This window comes from Anopheles coluzzii, chromosome 2, assembly GCF_943734685.1.
Source record: "Anopheles coluzzii chromosome 2, AcolN3, whole genome shotgun sequence".
NCBI lineage: Eukaryota > Metazoa > Arthropoda > Insecta > Diptera > Culicidae > Anopheles > Anopheles coluzzii.
In genome coordinates, this window is record NC_064670.1 from 51586888 (window position 1) to 51608337 (window position 21450).

Here is a 21450-nt window from a genome sequence, read left to right on the forward strand (position 1 = left end):
ATTTACGACCATGTTTTAAGCATTACTTTTGTTTCGCATACATTCATTTATAAACACCCAAATGCGTCTACGTAGATGTGGAAAAGGTATGTGTGTTTACTTCATCAAACTCGGATTTACACAGATGCAATAGGATAGAATATTTCATTAATGTACTTTCAATTTGAAAGAAGCAACCGTCACTAAGGTAGAAAGATGGCGACCAGCGTTCTTTGTTCTATTCTTCCGCCTTTCATCATCTCATCTCTTCCTCCGAGTTTTTACTATCGTGTCTTGAGTTATTTATGTGATAAAATCGATTAAAAATGTGTTGCCGGATAATCCCCCGGGAAGGTACTGCTGGAAGTCATACACACACACACTTTAAATCTTGTTGAATGCAGCAATATCCACACTTTGCACGTAATCCTCAATCTTTTCAATCTCCTCCTGCAGCCAGTCGACGGAAATCTTGTCGTCCTCGATAACGCACGACATCTGCAGCTTGTGGATGCCGTACGCCAGCGGCACCAGCTTGGCCGCACCGAGCAACAGTCCATCGGCGCTGATTTTCCGCACCTCCTGCTCCATCACCTTCATGTCGGTTTCATCGTCCCATGGCTTGATGTCGAGGATAACGTTCGACTTAGCGATCAGTGCCGGCTTTTTCGACTTCTTCGCCGCGTACTCAGCCAGACGCTTTTCGCGCAACTCGGCTGCCGCCTTGTCCTCATCCTCATCCTCCGAACCGAACAGATCGACATCGTCGTCGTCGTCTTCCGCTTCGGCCTTCTTGGCGAGGGCGGCAGGCTTGGTCGCGGCGGCAGCGGGTTTGGCGGGGGCGGCCGATTTGCCACTGCCCGATTCGAGCGATCGAACGCGCTCGTGCAGGTCAATCACAAGGTTGTTCAGTCCATCAATAATCGAGCGAAGCTTCTCGTTTTCCTTCTCCACCGAGGACAAACGATCCAGCAACTCGGCTCCGGGGCTAGCTGCCAATGCGGCAATACCATCCATCTGAAGGGAGATATGCATTAGAATATTGTAGTAGAATTTATGTAGGAAATTACTATATTAAGTTCGAGCGTTTACACTTACCCGTTCGAGGGAATTTTTGATGTGTTGCCGGGCTTTCGAAATTTCCGATGCCAAAGTGCACTGAGATGGAACGGAGTTGATCTGCAAAACAATGAGATAACGGTAATGAGTAAAAGCCAACGGAACAAATCCTAGAAAAATCAAGCGTGATAATTAAAACAAAGGTGCTGAAACAAAACAAAAACCATTTTATGGTGCTAACTATATACTAACTAGAAAACGAAAGAAAGAGAGAAAGAACGAAAAACAAACTGTCCACAGCCCAGCCATTTCATCAGCGGCTTATAACGGGGTTTGTTCACCCCCGTCGGTCTCGACAAAAAAACTAAACGGATTCACATAAATCACACCAGGGAAACAACATATGTACAAAGATGGTCAAACTCTACTAAGACAAGACTAGCAAAGAATACTGAAGATCAAATCGAAATTAACGAAACAAGCATAGGTAGAACCGAAGCACAACTGGCCAGCCACAAAAAAAGAACCAAAGAAAACGCAACCAGCCCAACACTCGACCAATGTCCAGTCTGGGGCAAAACACAACGACCACACAACACACGCCGCAGAACCACCTTGTTCAATTCCTCCGTTATGTTGTCGCACAGCTTATGGGCCAGATTCTCCTTCTCCTTCTGGTTCTTGGCGTTCTGCTGCTGCACGGTCTCCTGATACTTATTATCGTTGTCTTGCACCGACGATGGATCTTCCTGCGACTTGGACTTCTTGGATTTCTTCGACTTCTTCTTGCCCGTTTCCTTCTGCACCTCGGCCGGCTCGGCGACGGGTGGTTGGGGCTCAGGCACTGCATCCGTGCTAGCTGCCTTCTCGGAAGACTCGGTATCGGTTGGAGTACTTTCTTTCTTGCCCTTGTTCTTCTTCTTTTTGTCCTTTTTCGATTTCGGCGCATCTGCTGCCGCCGCCGGTGGCGGTGAAGATTCGACCGACGCAACGTCCATCTTTCTCGGCTGACCTTGCTGCTGTTGCCGCTGCTGTTGCTGCTGTGTCTGTTGCGGTGCGGCAGCGTTTCCTCCCTTTTTCGGCTGTTCTATTTTTGATCCTGCCGCCACTCCATCGGACGACTCCATCTTCCCCGCAGCGGAAAGCTTGCATACAATTTAGGGGTGGGTGGGTTAGTGGTTTAAAATATTGGCAATGAACGACAAACGCGACAATTGTTACCGAGTGTTTTGCTTTCGGGGCACAAGTGTGCTGTTCAGCACTAGAACGTTTTCAAATTCCTGCGGAAAACCAAACACTTTGCGCAAACCGTTTTACCTACCTTAGACATGTACTCGTGGTACGCCTTCTCTGCCGCGTCCATCGTGGATTTCTCCGTCCACAGTTTCTCGTGTGCCATTGCTGCAGCAGCCATTTTGCGCTTTTATTAATAGTCTCTCTGTCGGAAGCGAAAAGCAAAATGAAGAATGGTTACTACCAGCGCTTGATACGAGACCAGCACGAGTCGAAGCCCTGCGGTTCGGTACCCCTTCCCCGGTGGGCTTTGCTGACCTCTAGTCAGTCCTTGTGGCAGAAAACGTGCAGAATTTGTGCAACAATTTGCTGGCGGTTCGACTTTCTAACCACACATTCGCCCATACGCATTTCGGGGGGCGATGGATCGATGTAACGATGTGCATGATTTACTTACCACGGTACGATGCCACGAAAACAGATCTTATTCACAAACGAACAAGAATCTCTGCAACGACGACTAGTGCGAAGCGCAAAAGGGGAAAAATCAATAAATTCCACACCGAAGACGAGTGCCGGAGCTCGATTTTTTGTGGATTTCGACACGCGTTATTTTTGCTGACAGAACCGCGGCACGTATGTCATGTTGACGTCTGGCTCAGCATCGGGCGATGCTCGATTATTCGTGTCCGTTTTTTATCCAGTTTGTGTGAATAAAATCGCATTACATACTAATGAAATTACAGTCTGTTTCGCTCATCAAAATATAATCATATTTTTTCCTATTGAAATTGTGTAAATAAAAATATTCCCTCTTCAAACGATGCTCTGTTTAAAATCTGAACTCAAGGCTGGCAACACTGCACGTACTGCTTGTCAAAACTAAAATCCAAACCACAACTGCCAGCGCTTCAAAATATTTCGATAAACAGTGCGCCAAAACGCCACTAACGAATCATGTTTAACGCATTAAAGGACCAGGCAGTGGAAATCGACACCAAGCTCAAAACACTGCGCAAACAGTGCACCACTTTCGCCATCGGGTACGTGGAAAAGGACGAGCTGAGGCAGCACACGGTGCGGGAAGCGATAACGGCCGCCAGGGCCGAGTTGCGTGATTGTACGGCGGACTGTGACAGCTTGGCCGAACAAACGCACTCACTTTTCTCACTGTTGACAGTGGCCGATAAAGCGGCAGACGAAATTTACGATTCTCTTATCAAGCTGTACCACAAGCAAGGCGTAAAGGTGCCTCCGATCGAGCTAGAGAACATAGCGATAGGATTCCCTGCCCACCTGCTTCCCGTGCCCGAGCCGGACGTATCGGAAGCAGATTCCGCCACTGCAGCGGCGAACGACGACGAACAGGAGGAACACAACCACGGTGGAAGTGAGTGTGATTCGGAAGAGTTTGTTTCGGAAATCTTCATCACCAGACCGCCCGGCGAGGAAGGGCTTGCGCCGGAAACGCCGATGATCAAGAGTAGAAAACGATTATTTTAACCGCACACGCTACGCAACCCGTGCATCCATTCATCCGTTCATTTTTACTGGCACCATGGCAACAATACCGGCAGTGAGTAGAATTTCTTCCCGGCTTATCCGTATTCTGGGCTGCAATCCCAGCCCAATGACGCTGCAAGGGACCAATACATATCTCATCGGCAGTGGCAAAAGGTAATTACGCAGTTCTCTGGCAGCTCTCGTAACAGCGTGCTTATCGTGGCTTCCCTTTTCCATCCACCATAGGCGTATTCTGCTGGACACTGGGGACGCGAACGTGAAGGAATACATTGGCCATCTGCAAAAAGTGTTGATGGACGAACGAGTCCTGATCAACGACATTATCATCTCGCACTGGCACCACGACCATGTGGGTGGGGTAGATGATATATTGGAAGTGATCGACAATAAAGGTAATCGCGGTCCGGGCCCAGTACAAGCGTCCATGAATCATTCCACTTACAAGTCCACCATTATTTATAGATACATGCAACGTTTGGAAATTTCCTCGCACGGATGCTCCAGAACCGGAGGTAAAGCATGCTACGCTGAAGGAGCTGAAAGACGGACAAATATTCACGACCGAGGGTGCAACGCTGAAGGTGATCCACACACCGGGCCACACGACGGATCATGTTGTGCTGGTGCTGCAGGAGGACAACTCGCTATTTAGTGCCGATTGCATCCTGGGAGAGGGCACCACGGTGTTCGAGGATCTGTACCTGTACATGAAAAGTCTCGAAACGATTTTGAACGCTAACCCCACCGTTATATATCCAGGGCATGGTAACATCATAAATGTAGGTTTCGCAGTGCTGGCGTCGATCGATCACACGATTCGCTGTAGGTCGGTGCTCTAATGCCTTTCTGATCGATTTTTGCAGGATCCAGCCGAACGTGTGACGGAATACATCAATCATCGAAATCATCGCGAGAAGCAAATCTTCGCCGTGTTCGAGGCCAATCCGGACAAGCAGTACAACGAGATGGACATTGTGCGAACGGTGTACAAGGAAACGCCGGAACAGCTGTGGGCTGCGGCAGCGTACAATGTAAACCATCACCTGAAGAAGCTGACCGTCGAAGGCAAACTGCTCGAGTGCGTGGACAGTGAGGGTGGCAATAGCTGGAAGTACGTTCCGGCACCTTCCCTATAATCGGTTGCCATTAGGACGGTGTGGTAAATAAACTAGTTACGGTAGCGGTCCTGTTTGTTTTAATGCAAAATCCGTCTTAGATTTCTTTCTCCCCGAACGGTGGTAAATGGCAGAAGAGGGTAAAAGTTATTTTTATTTATTATTCATTCGTTTATATAGTAAGTTAACTTATTTTTTGGCCTATTAACCTTGAAGTACCTAGCAAAGTACAACTCTGCAGTAAATACAGTTTGTTCTGGGGGAGACCGGGTGAGGGAACAGGAATAAAATAGGGAGGAAAAGTGGAGCTACACAAACGCTCGATTGGGCGGTTGACCATGTGGGCATGTTGGCAACAAAAACGGTTGTGCGATAGTACAAGTGGCATCGTCGCTAACCCGGCACAGAAAGGGAAGAAAAACTGTAGGGAAGGGTTGCTGTTATTGCTGTTGCTATTGCACAGTGCAGCAGCACGATCGCCCTTCCAGCTCGCTCCGCAAGTGATCTTCCACGGTTACGGTCGGCAGCTGCTGGTCCTGCCGGTAGGAGGAGGAGGAGGATGTATCAATTTTTGGCACCATTCCGGACGGATTCGATTTCCTCCTTGATGAGTTCGATCTTTTCGGCGTAATTTTTCTGGATTTCCTGGAATTTGATGAAGAAGAATCCTTTGAATGAAAGTTTGTTTGAGAAGATTTGGTCATTAGAAACATGATCGATGAGATATGGGGAAGAATGAAAAAGAAGAAGAAAAAAGAACGGGACACGTAAAGCCACAATATGACACAATATGACACAAGCACACAGAAATCGGACGATCGGACAGATTTACAATCCCAAACAGTACACACCACGTGGACAATAATCATACACTATGTACTACAACTACTGGTACTACTACTACTACTACAGCTGTCACTACTGTTGCCGAGAGTCTTCATTACACTTTGTACAACAGCACGAACACCACTGCAGTGCAAACTACGGTCAAGGATTGAAACTACGACTGGGACACAACGGACAGAAAAGGAACGGAATAAAATGGTGGTGGTGGTGGTGGTTTTGGGATGCAATGAAACCGGATGCGGAACTTGCGGAACGCGCACTTGAACAGCCACATTACCTCACTTTCTTTGCGTGTGTGGAGTGTTGTTATCATAAGATATTGTACTAAAACTATATAATAAGATATTAAGAACGTAAGCGAGTAGTGCAAGAATGATTTAGTGGGCGCACGGGTGATAATAGAGAGAGAGAGAGACACACACACACACGTCCGTCGATATAGTTTGGTCAGTGGTTTGAATCATTTCTTTGTATGTGCAGTTTTTTTCAAGCATGGAAAATCAATCCCAGCTCGATCCGCCGTTTTCTGAAAAGTGTGAAGAAAAAGAAGGATAAATAATAACACATTTAACATAGAGTGTGTGATCTTCTTAAAAAAGCGGGTATGTTTTTTTTCCATTCGGGGTTTCGAGTTTCGTTCGCTGTTGGCATTTGGTTTTGGTCGAAATAATTTTGGGTTTTTGGATCAGATTCTTTTAAAATTGTTACCAAATATATAGTTCGTACATGTTACATTAACAACTGTGTAGGCAACAGCTTGCAAAGGAAAGACTACGATTCCGTGCTACGATAGACGGAAGCAAGCGTATTTTCTAATGCTTTATCCGTTATATTTCGTTTGGTTAAAATTTGATGTAATATGTGTGAGTGATTATGGTACAGCAATGAATCGACGGTATGCAACACAAAACCCTCTTTTCTACATAGTTTGGAAAACCTTAAACGATAAATAGAGCAACAAGATGGACAAGAGATACACTAATGCAATACACACGTAATGAAACGAACTCAATAAATAGTACAATAATGAACAAATAAATTTACAACATGTCATTTACACCAGTGTACAAATAACAGGGGTGGGTCCCTTGGTACAGTCCTCAACTCGAACGACTCAATAACAAGCCCGTCATGGGTTCAAGCCTAGAATGGACCGTCTCGCCGTAACAAGGACTTGACTATCCGGCTGCGTGTGGCAATGATTTAATTCTCGAATGCCTGTATAGACCGGCATGTCCGCTAAATAGAAGAAACACAAGACAAACAGTAAGGTTTACCTTTTTTGAAATAACATACAAATATAATATTGCATTAAACTTAATGTGCTTTTCCGAGACAGTATACAAAAGATCAATCAAATTAGTTGAACTATTCTTTAAGCAAGATCGTTGATCGCTCTCAGCATTTTAACAGTTCAAAATTAAAGGATGACGCAGACACCGGCAATATGCCAAAGAAAGCATTCGATACGGTACTGAAAAAATGGCGTAAAATACGGCGTGATACACACACTTCAGTTGCATTCCACACCTGAAGTGCATTAACCAAAATTGAATTTCCTCCTAAAAGATGCAACGCGCGCGCGTGCGTATGAACTGCAGCGACTTGCAGCGCCATTTGGGTAGAGATGGTGTAGTGATTGTTGTGGTGGTGTGTAGTATTAGTATTAGTGCTGCTAGTACCACTAGTGCATTGCGTGATGTGAAAAGAATTAGTGGAAAATTTGCCAACGAAAATAGAGAGAGAGAGAGAGAGAGAGAGAGAGAGAGAGAGAGAGAGAGAGAGAGAAAGTATAGAAGAAGAAAAACCACAAGTGCAACAGGGGGTGGCAAGTATACAGCGTTATATGCGGCCACAGTATGATTCAGCGCCACGGCGGCCACAGCAGCGCACTACTAACTGGCGACTGGTATAAATATCGCAAACATTGCAGCCGTGCGCAGAACGCCTAACTAACCTTGAAGAGCTCGAGCTGTGTCGTGTACTCTTCCCGCAGATCATTGTACATCTTTTGCGAGACGCTCAGCTTCTTCTCGAGCAGCGTCTGCCGCTCCCGCTCCGCCTTCATCTTGCAGTCAATGTTCTCGAACCGCGTCTGCAGCTGCTCGTGCTCCATGTTGCGGATGTTCAGCATGTCCTTGGTGACCGCCACCACCTCCTTGATGTTTTCGATCTGATTCTGCAGCGCCCGAATCTGCATGTCCTGCGTCTTGACCGTTTTGGTGCGCTCGAACAGCAGCTCCTTCGCCTTGTTCATCACCTCCTCGTGCTTTTCCTTCAGCTTCTTGATCTCGTTCGGGTCCGCCTTGCTGCCACCGGAGTGCGCAATCACTTCGCCCTCCAGCTGGCTCACCTTCGACTTGAGGATGTCGTTCTCGAGCGTCTTCTTCTTCAGCTCGCTCTCCAGATCCTCTATCCGCTCGTTCGAGTTCTTGGTCGGCGACAGCTCGCACTCCAGCTGGGTCACCTTCGCCCGCAGGATGTCGCTCTCGATCACGCGCTTCTTCAGCTCGTTCTCCAGCTCGCTGATGCGATCGGTCGATTCCTGCGTGGTGGTCGGTTCGTCCTCCGCCTGGTTCAGCTTCGATTTGAGAATGTCGTTCTGGATCTTCAGATTGCGGATCTCCTTCTGCAGCTCCTCGATCTTCTCGTTGGCCGGGCTGTCCGCCAGCGGTACGCGCTCCAGCTGCTCCACCTTCGACCGCAGGATGTCGTTCTCGATGTTTTTCTTCTTGAGCTCCTGCTCGAGCGTTTCGATCTTGTAGCTGCTCGCCCCGCTGTGCACCTGTTTGCTCTCCATCTCGGTCAGCTTCGAGCGCAGTATTTGGCTCTCGGTCGTGCTCTTCTTCAGCCCCTTGCGCAGCTCCTCGATCTGCTCGCTGTTCGAGTCCTGCGTGGCCGTCGACTCCTTCTCAAACATCTGCATCTTCGCCCGCAGCATGTTGCCCTCGGTGGTGCTTTTCTTCAGCCCCTTCTCCAGCTCCTCGATCCGCTCGGTCGATTCTTCGTCCTCGCGCGTCGCCGCATCGCTCTCCAGCTGGCTCACCTTCGCCCGCAGAATGTCCGCCTCGATCTGGTACTTCTTGACCTGCTTCTCCAGATCGCGCATCCGCTCGTTGGCTTCCTGTGCGTTCGAGGGCGTGTTTTCGAACTGCTTCAGCTTCGAGCGCAGTATATCGCTCTCAATGTTCTTCTTCTTCAGCTCGCGCTCCAGCTCACCGTTGCGCTCGGACGCTTCCGAGTCACCCTCCAGCTCCTTCACCTTCTCGCGCAGCACCACACTCTCGGTGCGCTGCAGGCCGCGCACCAGCTCGTCGAGCTTCTCCTGCGCTTCCGGTGTCTGCGGCTCACTCTCGACCTCCGTCAGCTTGCCCCGCAGTATACCGTTCTCGATGATGCGCTTCTTCAGCTCCTTCTCGAGCTGCTTCACACGCTCGGTCAGGTCGAGCGAGGCCTGTGGGTTCGTTTCGGCCTGCGACAGCTTCGAGCGCAGTATGTCCAGCTCCATCGTCTTGCGCTTCAGCTCCTTCTCCAGGATTTCGATCTTTTCGTTAGAGGCCGCATTGTTCGAGGGCACCTGCTCGAGCTTCCCGACCTTCGCCCGCAGGATATCACACTCGATCGTCTTTTTCTTCAGATCCTTGTCAAGATTGTTTTTCTTATCCTTCAGATCCTCGAGCTCCGTCTCGAGGCGGTTGATTTTGCTGAGAAAGTCCTTCTCCAACCACGCATCGAAGTTGCTCATATCGTCCAGGTCCGACATTTTGTCTGCCGTTTTGTGTTGAAGTTGAAGCCGCACGCACCCGGCACCCGGTTTCGGTTTCGGTTAAAGTCACTTAACACGCCTACACACACGCACACACACGACCGACGTGGCAACCCACGGCGCGACACGAAAGCACTAGAATTCACGAAGCAAAAGCGCACAAGTATTTCAAATGCTACGATTAATTATACCACGCTCAACACCGTCCCGCACCGAACCGGCTCCCTCTGATGTCCGCCCTTTTGGGAAATGGGACGGCAGCGTGGCGTAGCGAAATTCTTTAGCGACCACTCACTGCCGCAACACGCAACGAAATTGGCGAAAATCCACCGCAGACCGAAATTCCTTCCGCCTGCACTGTGGGGCTCACTTCAGCTCTCGCATGCGGATACGAGGATCAGGATCAGTATTTTGGGGTGATCTAGCGATAACTAACACGCTGATCGGAACGGTTTGTTTTTTTTTTTTCTTTCTTCTTGTCGTCCTCCAGGGACCGTCTTAGCTTCAAGTATGGAATTTTCACCTTTACCCTCCCCTTAGTGAACTATCACACGACACACCGGTACACCTTGCTTACAGAAACGTCCAGCTAAACCGACAAACATCCGCCAACTGGTTCGGGATCGGTTCTTGCCGTTTCGTCCGACCCGGCTGCTTGCCGACACGATATTTGAAGCCAACGGTCGGACGCGCCTGCGTATCTGCCACCTGTAGCCGACCGATTTCGCACCGCGTACGATCGCACTGCACAGATCGTCGGAGTGTCTTCAACCGCGGTGCGGTATTTCCGCTCTCCTGTACGCAACGGACGCCGGCGGGGAGCCAAAAGCAGGAGTACAAACACTACTGCTACTACTACTACTACCCAATGCCCCAGAACCTACCGCGCACCGAATTGAGAAACGTACGCGCGCGCTGAGAATGCTGAATAAATTTTGCTCCCCGAAATGAAAATCTATTTTTGCCACATGGGTCCGAGACATCACATTGCCTGCTGACTTCGTCGGCCGTTCGAAGACAATTTGCCGGTAGTAACGGCGGCACGGACCACCCTCGGGCACTTCAATCACCCTCCCCGCGGAAAAACAAACGCACCTTCATGGCGGATTTTCTCACCGTACGCACCCATCATGTTGTCGTGTTTTTGTATCTTGCAAGGATCGCGAAGATCATCGCCGATCAAATGCGCTCTGCAACAATACTATACTTTTTATGCACCGGCATACCTTCCTTGTTTCATTTCCTGCCGACAGACCTGTTAACGGTGTCCTGCCGACCATTCAAGATGCGTTTGTTCCATTTCCAGCTACGCAAGCCATGTTCCGGAAACCTTTCATCGAGATGCATTTAGCTGCATCCACGATACGGCAATCAATTGCATTCTTTAACTCCCTCAGGCTCCTCTCCGAAAGCGGAATTGTGGGAGCACCTGTGGATGTGGAGTGATAGGTACTGTGTGTATGTGTGTGTGTGTAAAAAAGGGGTTCTTTTTGGCTATAAATTGAGTTGCACCACAACCATTAATGCGTTTTCTAACGAGCTGAGGAATCCGTTGGACTGTGGCTTTTACACGGTCGTTTCTCCGCGCTCGGGGTATTGTGTACTGTGGTCCAACCCGCCCGCCGGCTTGAGTGGTACCGTAGGCGCACGGTTATTTATAGGAAAAACGCACCATCCACCTTCTATGGGCGGGGGGGTTTTTTGGATGATTCGTTCCTGTTGAACGTGGTCGTGTCGTAAGAGCAAGACATGAGAAATCCGGAGCAAAACCCGGTCGTTACCAGAGGGAACGCAACCAACCAACCAACACCACTACCACTACCACCGGCAGAGTTCGGGGGGTTTGAGTTGCTCTCTTTTGGGATTTAGAAGATAAACACACTCACACGTACGGGACACTTTTCATTAACAGGAAAAGAACATTTAAGCAGTTTTGAGCGTGTCCTTCATGAACGCTTTATGAAGCGTGTGTGTGTGTGTGCTGCCACAAGTGTTAACGGTACCGGCGATCACGTGCTTGCTGTACTGCAAGCTGAACACATGCAATAGAAGGAACCGCCGAATGATCAGGACGAACGATTGGCCAACGGAAAATAAGGTGCAACCAACAAGCAGCCATTGTACAGATTGATCGTACAGAAAAAAAACTCAACAAATCGTACATTGTACGATCGTACCGAGGTTTGCATCACTGCAATAGACAGCAATTGGGAAATTGGTCTGTCTTTCTTGGGTTCTAACCCACAGGGGCTGGAAAACCATTCCCGGAGCGATCCATCATGAACATGTCGGGCCAGATGCTTGTAAACAATCGATCATTGCCCGGCCCCAACGTGTACGGGCAAAATGGATCGCCGTTAAATCCAACGCACATTGCCAGTTTAAAAACGGGTACGGGGTCCCCAAAGACCGATTGATCACAGAGTTGTGTCGTTTCCGGGTCAAGAATCTTGAAGAGAGATGTTTTTCTTACGTCTCCCAATTTAAAAAAAAATAGACCTAACATGACGACTTCCAACCTGCACGGCGTGTGCGAGACAGTTTTAGTGGTCGTTCAAAGGGCATGTCTCCGTTTTCGAGAGGCAGTTCGCTTAAATAGGGCAATGGTGCAGTAGGTAAAAATAACACCCGATTGTAGGTGGGCCGGTACGGTCGTGCTGTATGCTTATAAACAACACCGGCTTGCAGATTGCATTTTCTGTCTGTGTGTGTTTGTTTTTTTGTTGGAAGAGCAAGAATTTGTCCAACGAAACGCTTAGGCGCGAGGGAGGAAAATGCGTAATAGTTAAATCATTCGTATATTTATTTTTGATCTCATTCGAGTTGGTTCTAAGATCGATGGAGAAGATTAATCATCCCTTTGGATGCTGATGCTTTGCAATTACTCGCAAACGAGGAACGAAGGCGCGACAAAATTGGTTATTAATTTAACACGGCATGGGCAAACGCTCAAGGTTGTGGTGTAAAGCAAACAACTTCGATCGCAAGAGTAAACTAAATCGTAATTTGAAATCTCTTGACTCAAGCGAAGGCACACTCATCGCTGTAGATCACTAACACCTTCCCTGATACAAATAATCTGGTTAATGTTTGAAATCTGATTAAATTTCAATGCTATCGAAAGACTAATAGTGACGAAGATTGGACATAAAATTAGAATAATAATGTTCTAAAATGTTGGGCATTAATTTTTTGGGAAAATATAGGCTTCAGATTGTAAAATTGTTAAATCAACTACTTACAATTAGGAATGGGTACGAGCATGGCATCAGTACGAAGAATCATTCTTTCTTCTTCATCTGGTTTAGCCAACCACTAACGATGCATTCTGCGGCTCCGAACACATTCGAACACCTTCGTTTTGGTTGCGGCCACGAGTTCGACATGCTCTGTCGGTCAGAAAATCAATTCATAATCGCTTCTTTCTAAGTATCGCTGAACAGAAACCCGCTGGGATATTAAGTTACAGTTTTATTTCGGTACTGTTTCACAAGGAAAGAAAAATGCACGCATGTGAAACTCATTAAAAGTATGTAAGAGTAACATGAGTTTGCCTGTTGCCGGTGTGTTGTGAATCGGTGTGAATAGTAATGAATCGAGGTGTTAGCGAGACAGACGCAAAACCAAACTCGAATGGTGCAATAATATTGCTCCGCTCGCCACGAATCGGCACGGCGCCAAATGATCAGATGTTAGAATAAAAGCTTAAAGTATGTGTAGCAAAAATGCTGCTGCTGAAGGCGACGTATGTTGATCGATCGTTGAAAACTGGATCATATGCCGATGATCGGTTGTCTCACCCTCCTGCATACATCCTAACCGTCCAGCTCACCGGCCGCACATGCATCGCCGTAGTTCTTTCCTCCCTTTTCTTCCGGATTGAGCGTGATCATGTCGTCGATTCGCAGAATCGTGATCGCTGCCTCCGTTGCGAACTTGAGTGATTTGATTTTCGACATTGCCGGCTCGAGCACGCCCGCCTTCTTGTTGTCCTTTACCACACCCTCGATCAGATCCAGCCCGTACCACTTGAGCTGCGCGTGGTCGACGACGGTCTGGCTGGAGTTGTGGTAGGCACGCAGCTTCGCCACCAGGTCCGTCGCATCCTTGGCCGCATTGACGGCCAGCGTTTTCGGGATGACCAGCAGCGATTTGGCAAACTCGGCAATCGCCAGCTGTTCGCGGGAGCTCAGCGAGGTGGCAAAGTTTTCCAGATAGATCGACAGGGCCGCCTCGACGCAGCCACCGCCAGCCACCACCTTCTTACCCTCCAGCACACGCTTCGCCACGCACAGTGCATCGTGAATCGAGCGCTCCATCTCGTCGCAGTAGAAATCGTTCGGACCGCGCAGAATGATGGATGCGGCCGTGCGGGCTTTCGGGCCACGGATCAGAATCAGCTCGTCGTCGCAGATGAACTCCTGCACCACTTCCGCCGCTTCGCCGACGTAGCTGGCGTCGAAGCTTTCCTCACCCTCCATGTTCGTGAGCGAGGTGAGGTACGCGGCACCGGTCGCTTTGGCGATACGCTTCAGATCAGCCTTCTTCACGCGTCGCACGGCCATAGCGCCGGCCTCGACGAAATACTTCAGGCAGAGATCATCAATACCTCCGCTGCACAGCACCACATTAACGCCAGTGGCCAGGATCTTTTCAATCTTCTCCTTCGTGATGTCCAGCTCGCGAGCGCGAATGCCCTCCAGCTTCTCCGGGTCCGTGATCAGCACCTGCACGCCCATCTTCATTTTCGTCTTCTGCAGGGAAAAGTCCAAGCAGGCGATCTTCGCATTGACGATCTTTTTGGGCATCTGCTGGGAAGCGATGGTGCAGTTCAAGGCGTACCCCTGCACGAGAATACTTTCGCGCGCCGACTTGCCGTGCGCCTTCAGCACGTTCACTGCCTTAATCGGGTAGGCCGGGTTGCCCTTCGGGTCGAGGATTTTCACTGCCTGTGCTGCGTCCACCACCATCGTGGCGAAAAAGTCCGCATCGGCACCGATGATCTTAGAGCTCATCGATGTTTTCGCCACATTGATCAGTGTTTCGCGTCCCAGATCGTCCACCGGGGCGGTCAGGTGCTCGGAAATGTATTTGCACGCCTCCTTACACGCCAAACGGTAGCCGGCAATGATCGAGGTCGGATGGATCTTCTGTTTCACCAGCTCGTCGGCGTTCTTCAGCAGCTCAGCCGCAATGATTACGACCGAGGTGGTGCCATCGCCGACCTCCTCGTCCTGCAGCTGGGCCAGCTCGCACAGCACCTTGGCAGCCGGATGTTCCACCTCCAGCAGCTTCAAAATGGTAGCACCATCGTTGGTCACCGTCACGTCGCCGATATCGTCCACCAGCATCTTGTCCAGGCCCACAGGTCCGAGTGAGGATTTCACTATGTTTGCGATTGAGCTTGCGGCCATCACTGCAAAGGGAAAAATACCAGGACGTTAGTGAACTGTTCCTCCGGCCATAAATCTGTTGTCGTACAACATAACCTCACTAATGAAACATGACTCATCCTATGCGAGATAGTCACGGGAAAACAAGGTGGAAAACGGATTAATCGCTCAATTGTTTAATTGCGAGGAATGTTACAATTAATAAAACGGATGAATTGCGGCCGAATCGTGTTATTTGCCTGCTACAGCTTTGAGTAACTTTTCAGCCTATCAAAAAAACACGTAGCCGGCAAAAGCGAATATCACACCTGGGACAGTAAAGTGGTATTTTTCTTAGCCAAGAGTACATTTTATGCTTGATCTCATGCTGTGGTACATGATTTCTATCAATTGTCATTGAAGTTTTCCATAAATTCTACAAAAATGTAACATGTGATGCGGAACACCCACGGTCTAGGGAAACAAAGCGATTCCGGCCTACCGACAATACACTTACCATTTTGTGTGCGGACGGGCGCTCCGGACGACCGGTTGCCGGCCAAGGCTAGGGCACTTGCTACAGTGGACATTGTTGGACGATCTGTAGATAAACCGTAGGAATCCGAAATCGATGGAAATTGTTTCCGTTATTTAGACGAAAACCACACACGGCTTATTCTGGACAGCGTTTTCTGCAGCACACTTTTTTTTCGACACAACTTGACAGCTGTTTGTCAAAATCGCTTGATTTGACACATTCCGACAATCCAGATTTTATCCGACAGATCTTGACCCAGGCAATATAAACAAAAATCATAAAATTCGGTAAAATTATGCTAAATTCCCAAACCTGAAAAATTCTGCAGACAAAAAAGGCTAGATTACAAAACTGTTAACATATTTTTGAATAAGGAAACATTTCTTAAGATAAATATGTCATCTGAACAAACTCCCGAAAAGACAAAACATAAAATAAAGTATTGGTAAGCACTAGTTAATTGTACCTAGAGGACGATTTTTTCGTTTTGCCATAATTTGTTGCTTACTTTCTAAAGCATCAAACAAATATCAACAATAATTTAAATAAGAAGCAAGCATAATTCTCACTGGTCCGCTCATTTACTCACTTCCTACAGTGATATCTTCTCACTCGAGTGGATCTTTCTCACTTTGGCCGCACACTTGGGCTTCTGGTGCGTTTGGGACAAAACGAATTTTGACCACTTCATATTAAACATTTCCTGAGCGGGCATTTAAATTCGATAGCTCTAACTGACCTCAACTGTTTTCTTGAGGTGTAACTAAGTTGATATAAAAAAGGAGGAACCGATTAATTACTCTTTTAGCAAGTTAATAGTTAATGCCGTGATTGTCCACACGCCACTGCTGGTTTCACCGTGTTCACCGCTCGAACCGCCAGATGAGAGGAGAGTTGTCGAGCAGAGACCGTTTGCCAATTTGGCTGCCACCATTCGAATAGTAACGGCTGTGTCAACGTCTGGACCGGGCGCGAACTTGTTGTTTGTCTCGCTGTTGTGTGTGTGCGCGCACTGAAGGCGTCCTGTTGTGTGGAAGCACATTGTTGCCCCCTTGGCTGCTCTGGAAGCAACATATAATTTCGCGTGTGCAAATCGAGTGATCATAGAAAGCATCGATTTTAAGCATATCGGATTCCTGCATGGTTGCCCCCGTTTCGTATAGCGTTAACATTCACGGCAAGCGCGACAGCACGTGCGTGTGTATTGGTGTGTCCAAAAACGGGCCCAGGAAAGGATCGAAAAGAACGAACGAAGAACACGACTGCGAAGAGGATCGCAAAAAGAGCGTTAACGAGTTCTTCGTGCAGCAAGCATCAGGGGCAGGAGTCATTGTAGTTGATGGTGCGAAGTAAAATCGAATGACCAACAGCGTAAAAGCCCATCGATCTATCCACTGTTTACTTGGTGTACGTCTTCGGTTACCTTCGGTTGGCGTAACGCGCGCAGTCATTTTGTAGGGAGCTACTGTTTTCCGGCCCGAAAGAACACATCAGCTTGTGTCTACAGCCACCAACATGAGTAGTGTCGCCAAGCCTGATGAGAAAGCGGTCGACATTCCGGAAAAATTGTACGATGCCGGCACCAAGCGGACGTACCGCCGGATGCGGTTCTTCGGCAAGGTAAGTTTCCGTCAGTCGATTTCCTATGCGGCTTCGTGCGATTCTTCCACCGTGCGGTCCTTCATCTTCCTCGACGAAGGGCCTCCGGCGGGAGCCCGCCCGTAATATAACCTCTAATTTACTTGCGGGAAGCATCCCGGTTTACGAGTGTGTTGTTTACAAAAATGGGGTTCTTTCCTTTTTGCTATCTCCTCGTCGATGGTAGGGTGGGTTCGCCAAGTGCTACGAGATAGTGGACGTGGCCACGAACGAGGTATTTGCCGGGAAGATTGTCTCAAAGAAGCTGATGATGAAGCACAACCAGAAGGAGAAAATGACGCAGGAAATCACGATTCATCGTTCGTTGAACCACAAAAACATCGTCGGCTTCCACAGCTTCTTCGATGATCCGCTCAACATTTACATCGTCCTTGAGCTGTGCAAGAAGCGGGTAGGTGCGCCGATTCCGGCACTTGGTGTACTTCTATGGTTCATGGTTGGTGCAACGTTAATGTTTTGTCCTTTTGTTCCCCCCGCCTTCCCGTCCCTTCCCTACCGCTTTAGTCCATGATGGAGCTGCACAAGCGTCGAAAGATCATCACAGACTACGAGTGCCGGTACTACATGCATCAGGTAATGACCGGTGTGAAATATCTGCACGACAAGCACATCATCCATCGGGACTTGAAGCTCGGCAATCTGTTTCTGAATGATGAGCTGCACGTCAAGATTGGTGACTTTGGGCTAGCGACCAAGATAGAGTTCGACGGTGAGCGGAAGAAGACGCTCTGCGGCACGCCGAACTACATTGCGCCGGAAATACTGAACAAAAAGGGGCACAGCTACGAGGTGGACATTTGGTCGATTGGCTGCGTAATGTACACGCTGCTGGTCGGTCAGCCACCGTTCGAGACGAAGAGCCTGAAGGATACGTACAATCGGATCCGGAAGTGTGACTACCGGCTGCCTCCCACGCTTCGCAACACAGCGGCCGAAATGATCTGCGCCATGCTGCAGTCGGATCCGATGAAGCGGCCCCGCATTCACAAGCTGTTTGAGTTTGAGTTTCTGTCCGGCAGTCACATTCCGAACTCGTTGCCAATCTCCTGCCTTACGATGGCACCGCGAGCTGATCAGCTGGAGCAGGCGGAGCGTATGAACAGGAAGCCGCTATCGGAAATGAACGGCGCCGGAGGTAATGCTATATATCCTCGGTGGGGGATGACATATGGAGCTGTGGTAGAGATACATCTAAATGCGTTGTTTTATACGTTTGATATTCTCAGATGAAACGCGGTTCGAATCGTCATTCTTGAAGAACAATCTACACGATCCAATCACTGCCAGCGGTATGATTTCGCGCCACAACGATACGTACCGGGCGGATATCGAAACGTTGCACCGGGAACTAACGAAGCTGTTCCTGGCCAAACCAGCACGGCTAGCAAGTAATCTGGATGACGAAAATACGGACCCGGCCGTCCAGCCACTGTTCTGGGTGTCGAAATGGGTCGACTACAGTGACAAGTATGGGTTTGGGTATCAGCTCAGCGATGAGGGAATGGGTGTTATGTTCAACGACACCACCAAACTGATTATGCTTGCCAACGGACAGTAAGTATTGTCGATTGTCATAGGACATAGGTTTTCGCCAAACACACTGCATTTTCAACGTTTACTTTCTGCAGCAACGTGCACTTCATTGACAAGGAGGGCCAAGAATCGTACTGGGACGTGAACAGCTTCCCGCCGTATTTGGAGAAAAAGATGAAGCTGCTGACCTACTTCAAGCGCTACATGATGGAGCATCTGGTAAAGGCTGGCGCTGGTGTAATGAACGTTGAAAGCGATCAAATCTCCCGTATACCTCATATGCATACCTGGTTCCGCACGATGTGCGCGGTCGTAATGCACCTAACCAACGGCACTGTTCAGGTAAGTGCGAATGGCGGAGCCGGATCATTTGTTAGGTGGACTATGCTTAATTTTTACCTCAACCGTTGATTATTTTCAGCTTAATTTCTCCGATCATCAAAAAATAATCCTCTGCCCGCTGATGCGTGCCGTAACGTTGATGGACAACAACAAAAACTTCCGCACGTACCGTTTCCAGACGATAATAGAGCATGGCTGTTCGCATGATTTGTACACCAAGATACGATATGCTCACGAGAAGATAAAGAAACTGCTCGAAAAACTATCCTAAAGCGTCCCCAAGCACACGAACAGCTCGGAGGCGCGTATAAGGTTAAAATTGGGGCGTATTTTTATATAGTATCCGTTTTGTTTTCATAAGGCACAAAAGTGGTGCAGCACAGGATAATGATGAGGAGGTTCTTTCTTGGTGGTTTGACCAGGATCCACAAGGTCTTTTTTATCGATAAAACTACTAACAACAATGATCTGCACTCATCGGATAAACGGAACATTCCGGAGGAATTTATTTGGTAGGATGTGAAGCAATCGTTTCGTTACTCTTTGGTAGCTTCATTATCTGTTACTTTTTGGATTTTATTTCGCTATACGCTATGCTTTTTTGTCCGTTTACCGTAAACTGCCAATTCACTCACCGTTGTTTTCTAAACAGGAAGTTACGACGCGTTCCATCTTTTTGTATTGTGCGTATTCGCTATTCAGCTGAACAGAGAATATATAGAAATAGTAATCCGTTTTGATACGTTTTAATTGTGTTTACTGCCGGCGAGTGCTGTCGGTCGTATCATGTGCTCTCGGTAGCAGGGAACAGGGAAAAGTACGATTACAGCACCGAACGATCCTCCAAGTATTAGTGTAAATTAAATTTACTGTTACATATAGCGAAATACAACACCGTCTCAATCAACAACAATCGTGCGGCCTACAGACAATAGGCGGAACTACACTTTGCTTACGGGATGTTTCTTATTGTGTTGAAGTCTGTCGAATACATGAAATACAGAAAACTGCCTCGTGCCTTGTGAACGCTGCTTTGTTTTAAAACGAAACGAATTCTTTATGGACAGCACAACATGTTTCGGATGCACTCCTGGGCAGTAGTCTTCTGGCGGAAGGGCGATGAAGAAAGAAACGAAAAACTCTTTTACGTAAGTAGAATAAATTATTATTCGTTCAAGGTGATACAAGGATGTGTTTCCCCCATAGAAGTCTCGGAATCACAAGTTTCATTACAAGCTACCGGTACGATGTACGGAATCAGTTCTGTTACCTCTATCGAGCGGGCGTGCGTGATTATTTAGTATGGAAAGGTGAACGCGATTGACTGGCATTCAGTCCAGGCCAGTCCGTACGAGATCGCTGCTAGGGTCGACACCAAATCACCGCTGAGGATGCGGCTTCGGTTTGGGCATTTTTTCCAACAACGCCTGGATCTCCTTCTTTTCATCGTATCCTTTCCACAGCTCGAACAGATTAACGATTGCGCGTGCGATCTCCTGCACCTTGTCCATGTCGACGTTTAGCTCGGCAAACCAGGATTTCAGCTCTTTCTGTAGAATGACACACGCTATCTGCAGACAACCGATAGCGATCTGGCCGCAGGTAACCGAAGGGAAAATAGAAAAAAAAAAAACGAGATACACGTTACAACAGTACCAGTGCGTGATGTGTGTTGGAAGAACTGAACAAACAGAATCGTGAGTTTCTTACCTGATACGGGGGATACAAAAGACTCACGTCCGTGCGTAGGGAGTCATTGATGAGCCGCCAGGTAAGAGTGAGCAACTGTTCCTCCTGGCCAATGTCCTGCATGAGCTGCAGCAGCGGGCGGTACGGTTGGTACACAATCAAACAGCAGTCCAAATTTTCGAGCAGGTAGAATTCACACTCCAGGATGTGGTTGGTGCGGTACGGGAACTCCTGCTGGTAGGCGTAGCTGAACTTATTCTTGATCACCGTCTGGCACGTGGTGATGAGTCGCGAGTTCGATATCACACCGAACTCTTCCACCTTGGACGAGAGCAGTATGCATGTCGGCGCCAGCAGCAGCGGATCGATGCACTTCAGTGAGTTGCGCGCGTAGAACCGCTTGAAGTAAACGGTGGCCGTAGCAATGACCTGCTGGCGCAGCTTCAACTGCTCTCCCAGCACCTGTATGATGTTGGCAAAGAACATGAAGAGCTTCTGGTACTCTTCTTCGGAGAGCGTTTTCAGGTCGTGCTGACGCTCCCGGATCAGATCCTGCTTGTCCAGAATCCACTGCTGATGGTGTGAGCTTTGCCAGAAGTTTCCTGCCATCTTCGTTGAATGCTGCAGCTGAACACTATAGCAAAAGATTCACGGTAATTGCAGCGATAGGGTGTAAAATTTCATACGAGGATCGAGAAATTTGCTCTACCAACAAAAATGGCTGTTTGTAAACAGCTGGTTTGACAGGTACCGTTTTCTGATTTTACCGGTTGAACCGGTAAAAGCCAACCGGTT

The 21450-nt window shown here is 48.3% G+C and overlaps 6 protein-coding genes across 10 annotated transcripts; 2 read left to right on the plus strand and 4 right to left on the minus strand.

Moving 5' to 3' along the window:
• Positions 1–72: 72 nt before the first annotated feature.
• LOC120947765 (probable elongation factor 1-delta) lies at positions 73–2919 on the minus strand. Of its 2 annotated transcripts, XM_040363428.2 has the most exons (5): positions 2729–2919; positions 2360–2476; positions 1653–2183; positions 1078–1158; positions 73–996 (listed from the first exon to the last, which is right to left on the minus strand). In XM_040363428.2, the coding sequence occupies exons 2-5, from the start codon at positions 2450–2452 to the stop codon at positions 364–366; spliced, it is 1338 nt and encodes a 445-aa protein (XP_040219362.2). In that variant the 5' UTR covers positions 2453–2476; positions 2729–2919; the 3' UTR covers positions 73–363. The 2 variants fall into 2 exon arrangements, with proteins under 2 accessions (XP_040219362.2, XP_040219363.2); XM_040363429.2 differs by lacking the exon at positions 1653–2183 and having other exon boundaries at positions 2729–2916.
• Positions 2920–3822: 903 nt separating this feature from the next.
• LOC120947767 (beta-lactamase-like protein 2 homolog) lies at positions 3823–5001 on the plus strand. The gene is made up of 4 exons (XM_040363430.2): positions 3823–3948; positions 4021–4187; positions 4258–4574; positions 4659–5001. Exons 1-4 carry the CDS (start codon positions 3830–3832, stop codon positions 4929–4931), a joined length of 876 nt encoding a protein of 291 aa, XP_040219364.2. The 5' UTR covers positions 3823–3829; the 3' UTR covers positions 4932–5001.
• A 50-nt stretch (positions 5002–5051) lies between these two features.
• Positions 5052–9631, minus strand: LOC120947764 (restin homolog). 4 transcript variants are annotated; one of them, XM_040363427.2, is made up of 3 exons: positions 7714–9631; positions 6181–6282; positions 5439–5555 (listed from the first exon to the last, which is right to left on the minus strand). In XM_040363427.2, exons 1-2 carry the CDS (start codon positions 9517–9519, stop codon positions 6217–6219), a joined length of 1872 nt encoding a protein of 623 aa, XP_040219361.1. In that variant the 5' UTR covers positions 9520–9631; the 3' UTR covers positions 5439–5555; positions 6181–6216. The 4 variants fall into 4 exon arrangements, 3 of the variants coding, with proteins under 3 accessions (XP_040219359.1, XP_040219360.1, XP_040219361.1); XM_040363425.2 differs by lacking the exon at positions 6181–6282 and having other exon boundaries at positions 5052–5578; XM_040363426.2 differs by lacking the exon at positions 6181–6282 and having other exon boundaries at positions 5352–5555.
• A 3347-nt stretch (positions 9632–12978) lies between these two features.
• LOC120949496 (T-complex protein 1 subunit alpha) lies at positions 12979–15621 on the minus strand. Its single transcript, XM_040366825.2, has 2 exons — positions 15412–15621; positions 12979–14938 (listed from the first exon to the last, which is right to left on the minus strand). Exons 1-2 carry the CDS (start codon positions 15482–15484, stop codon positions 13338–13340), a joined length of 1674 nt encoding a protein of 557 aa, XP_040222759.1. The 5' UTR covers positions 15485–15621; the 3' UTR covers positions 12979–13337.
• Positions 15622–16159: 538 nt separating this feature from the next.
• Positions 16160–19992, plus strand: LOC120951230 (serine/threonine-protein kinase polo). Its single transcript, XM_040369813.2, has 6 exons — positions 16160–17052; positions 17258–17482; positions 17596–18226; positions 18318–18645; positions 18720–18966; positions 19046–19992. The coding sequence occupies exons 1-6, from the start codon at positions 16948–16950 to the stop codon at positions 19235–19237; spliced, it is 1728 nt and encodes a 575-aa protein (XP_040225747.1). The 5' UTR covers positions 16160–16947; the 3' UTR covers positions 19238–19992.
• A 116-nt stretch (positions 19993–20108) lies between these two features.
• Positions 20109–21394, minus strand: LOC120952046 (cyclin-C). The gene is made up of 2 exons (XM_040371139.2): positions 20677–21394; positions 20109–20558 (listed from the first exon to the last, which is right to left on the minus strand). Exons 1-2 carry the CDS (start codon positions 21262–21264, stop codon positions 20346–20348), a joined length of 801 nt encoding a protein of 266 aa, XP_040227073.1. The 5' UTR covers positions 21265–21394; the 3' UTR covers positions 20109–20345.
• Positions 21395–21450: the final 56 nt, after the last annotated feature.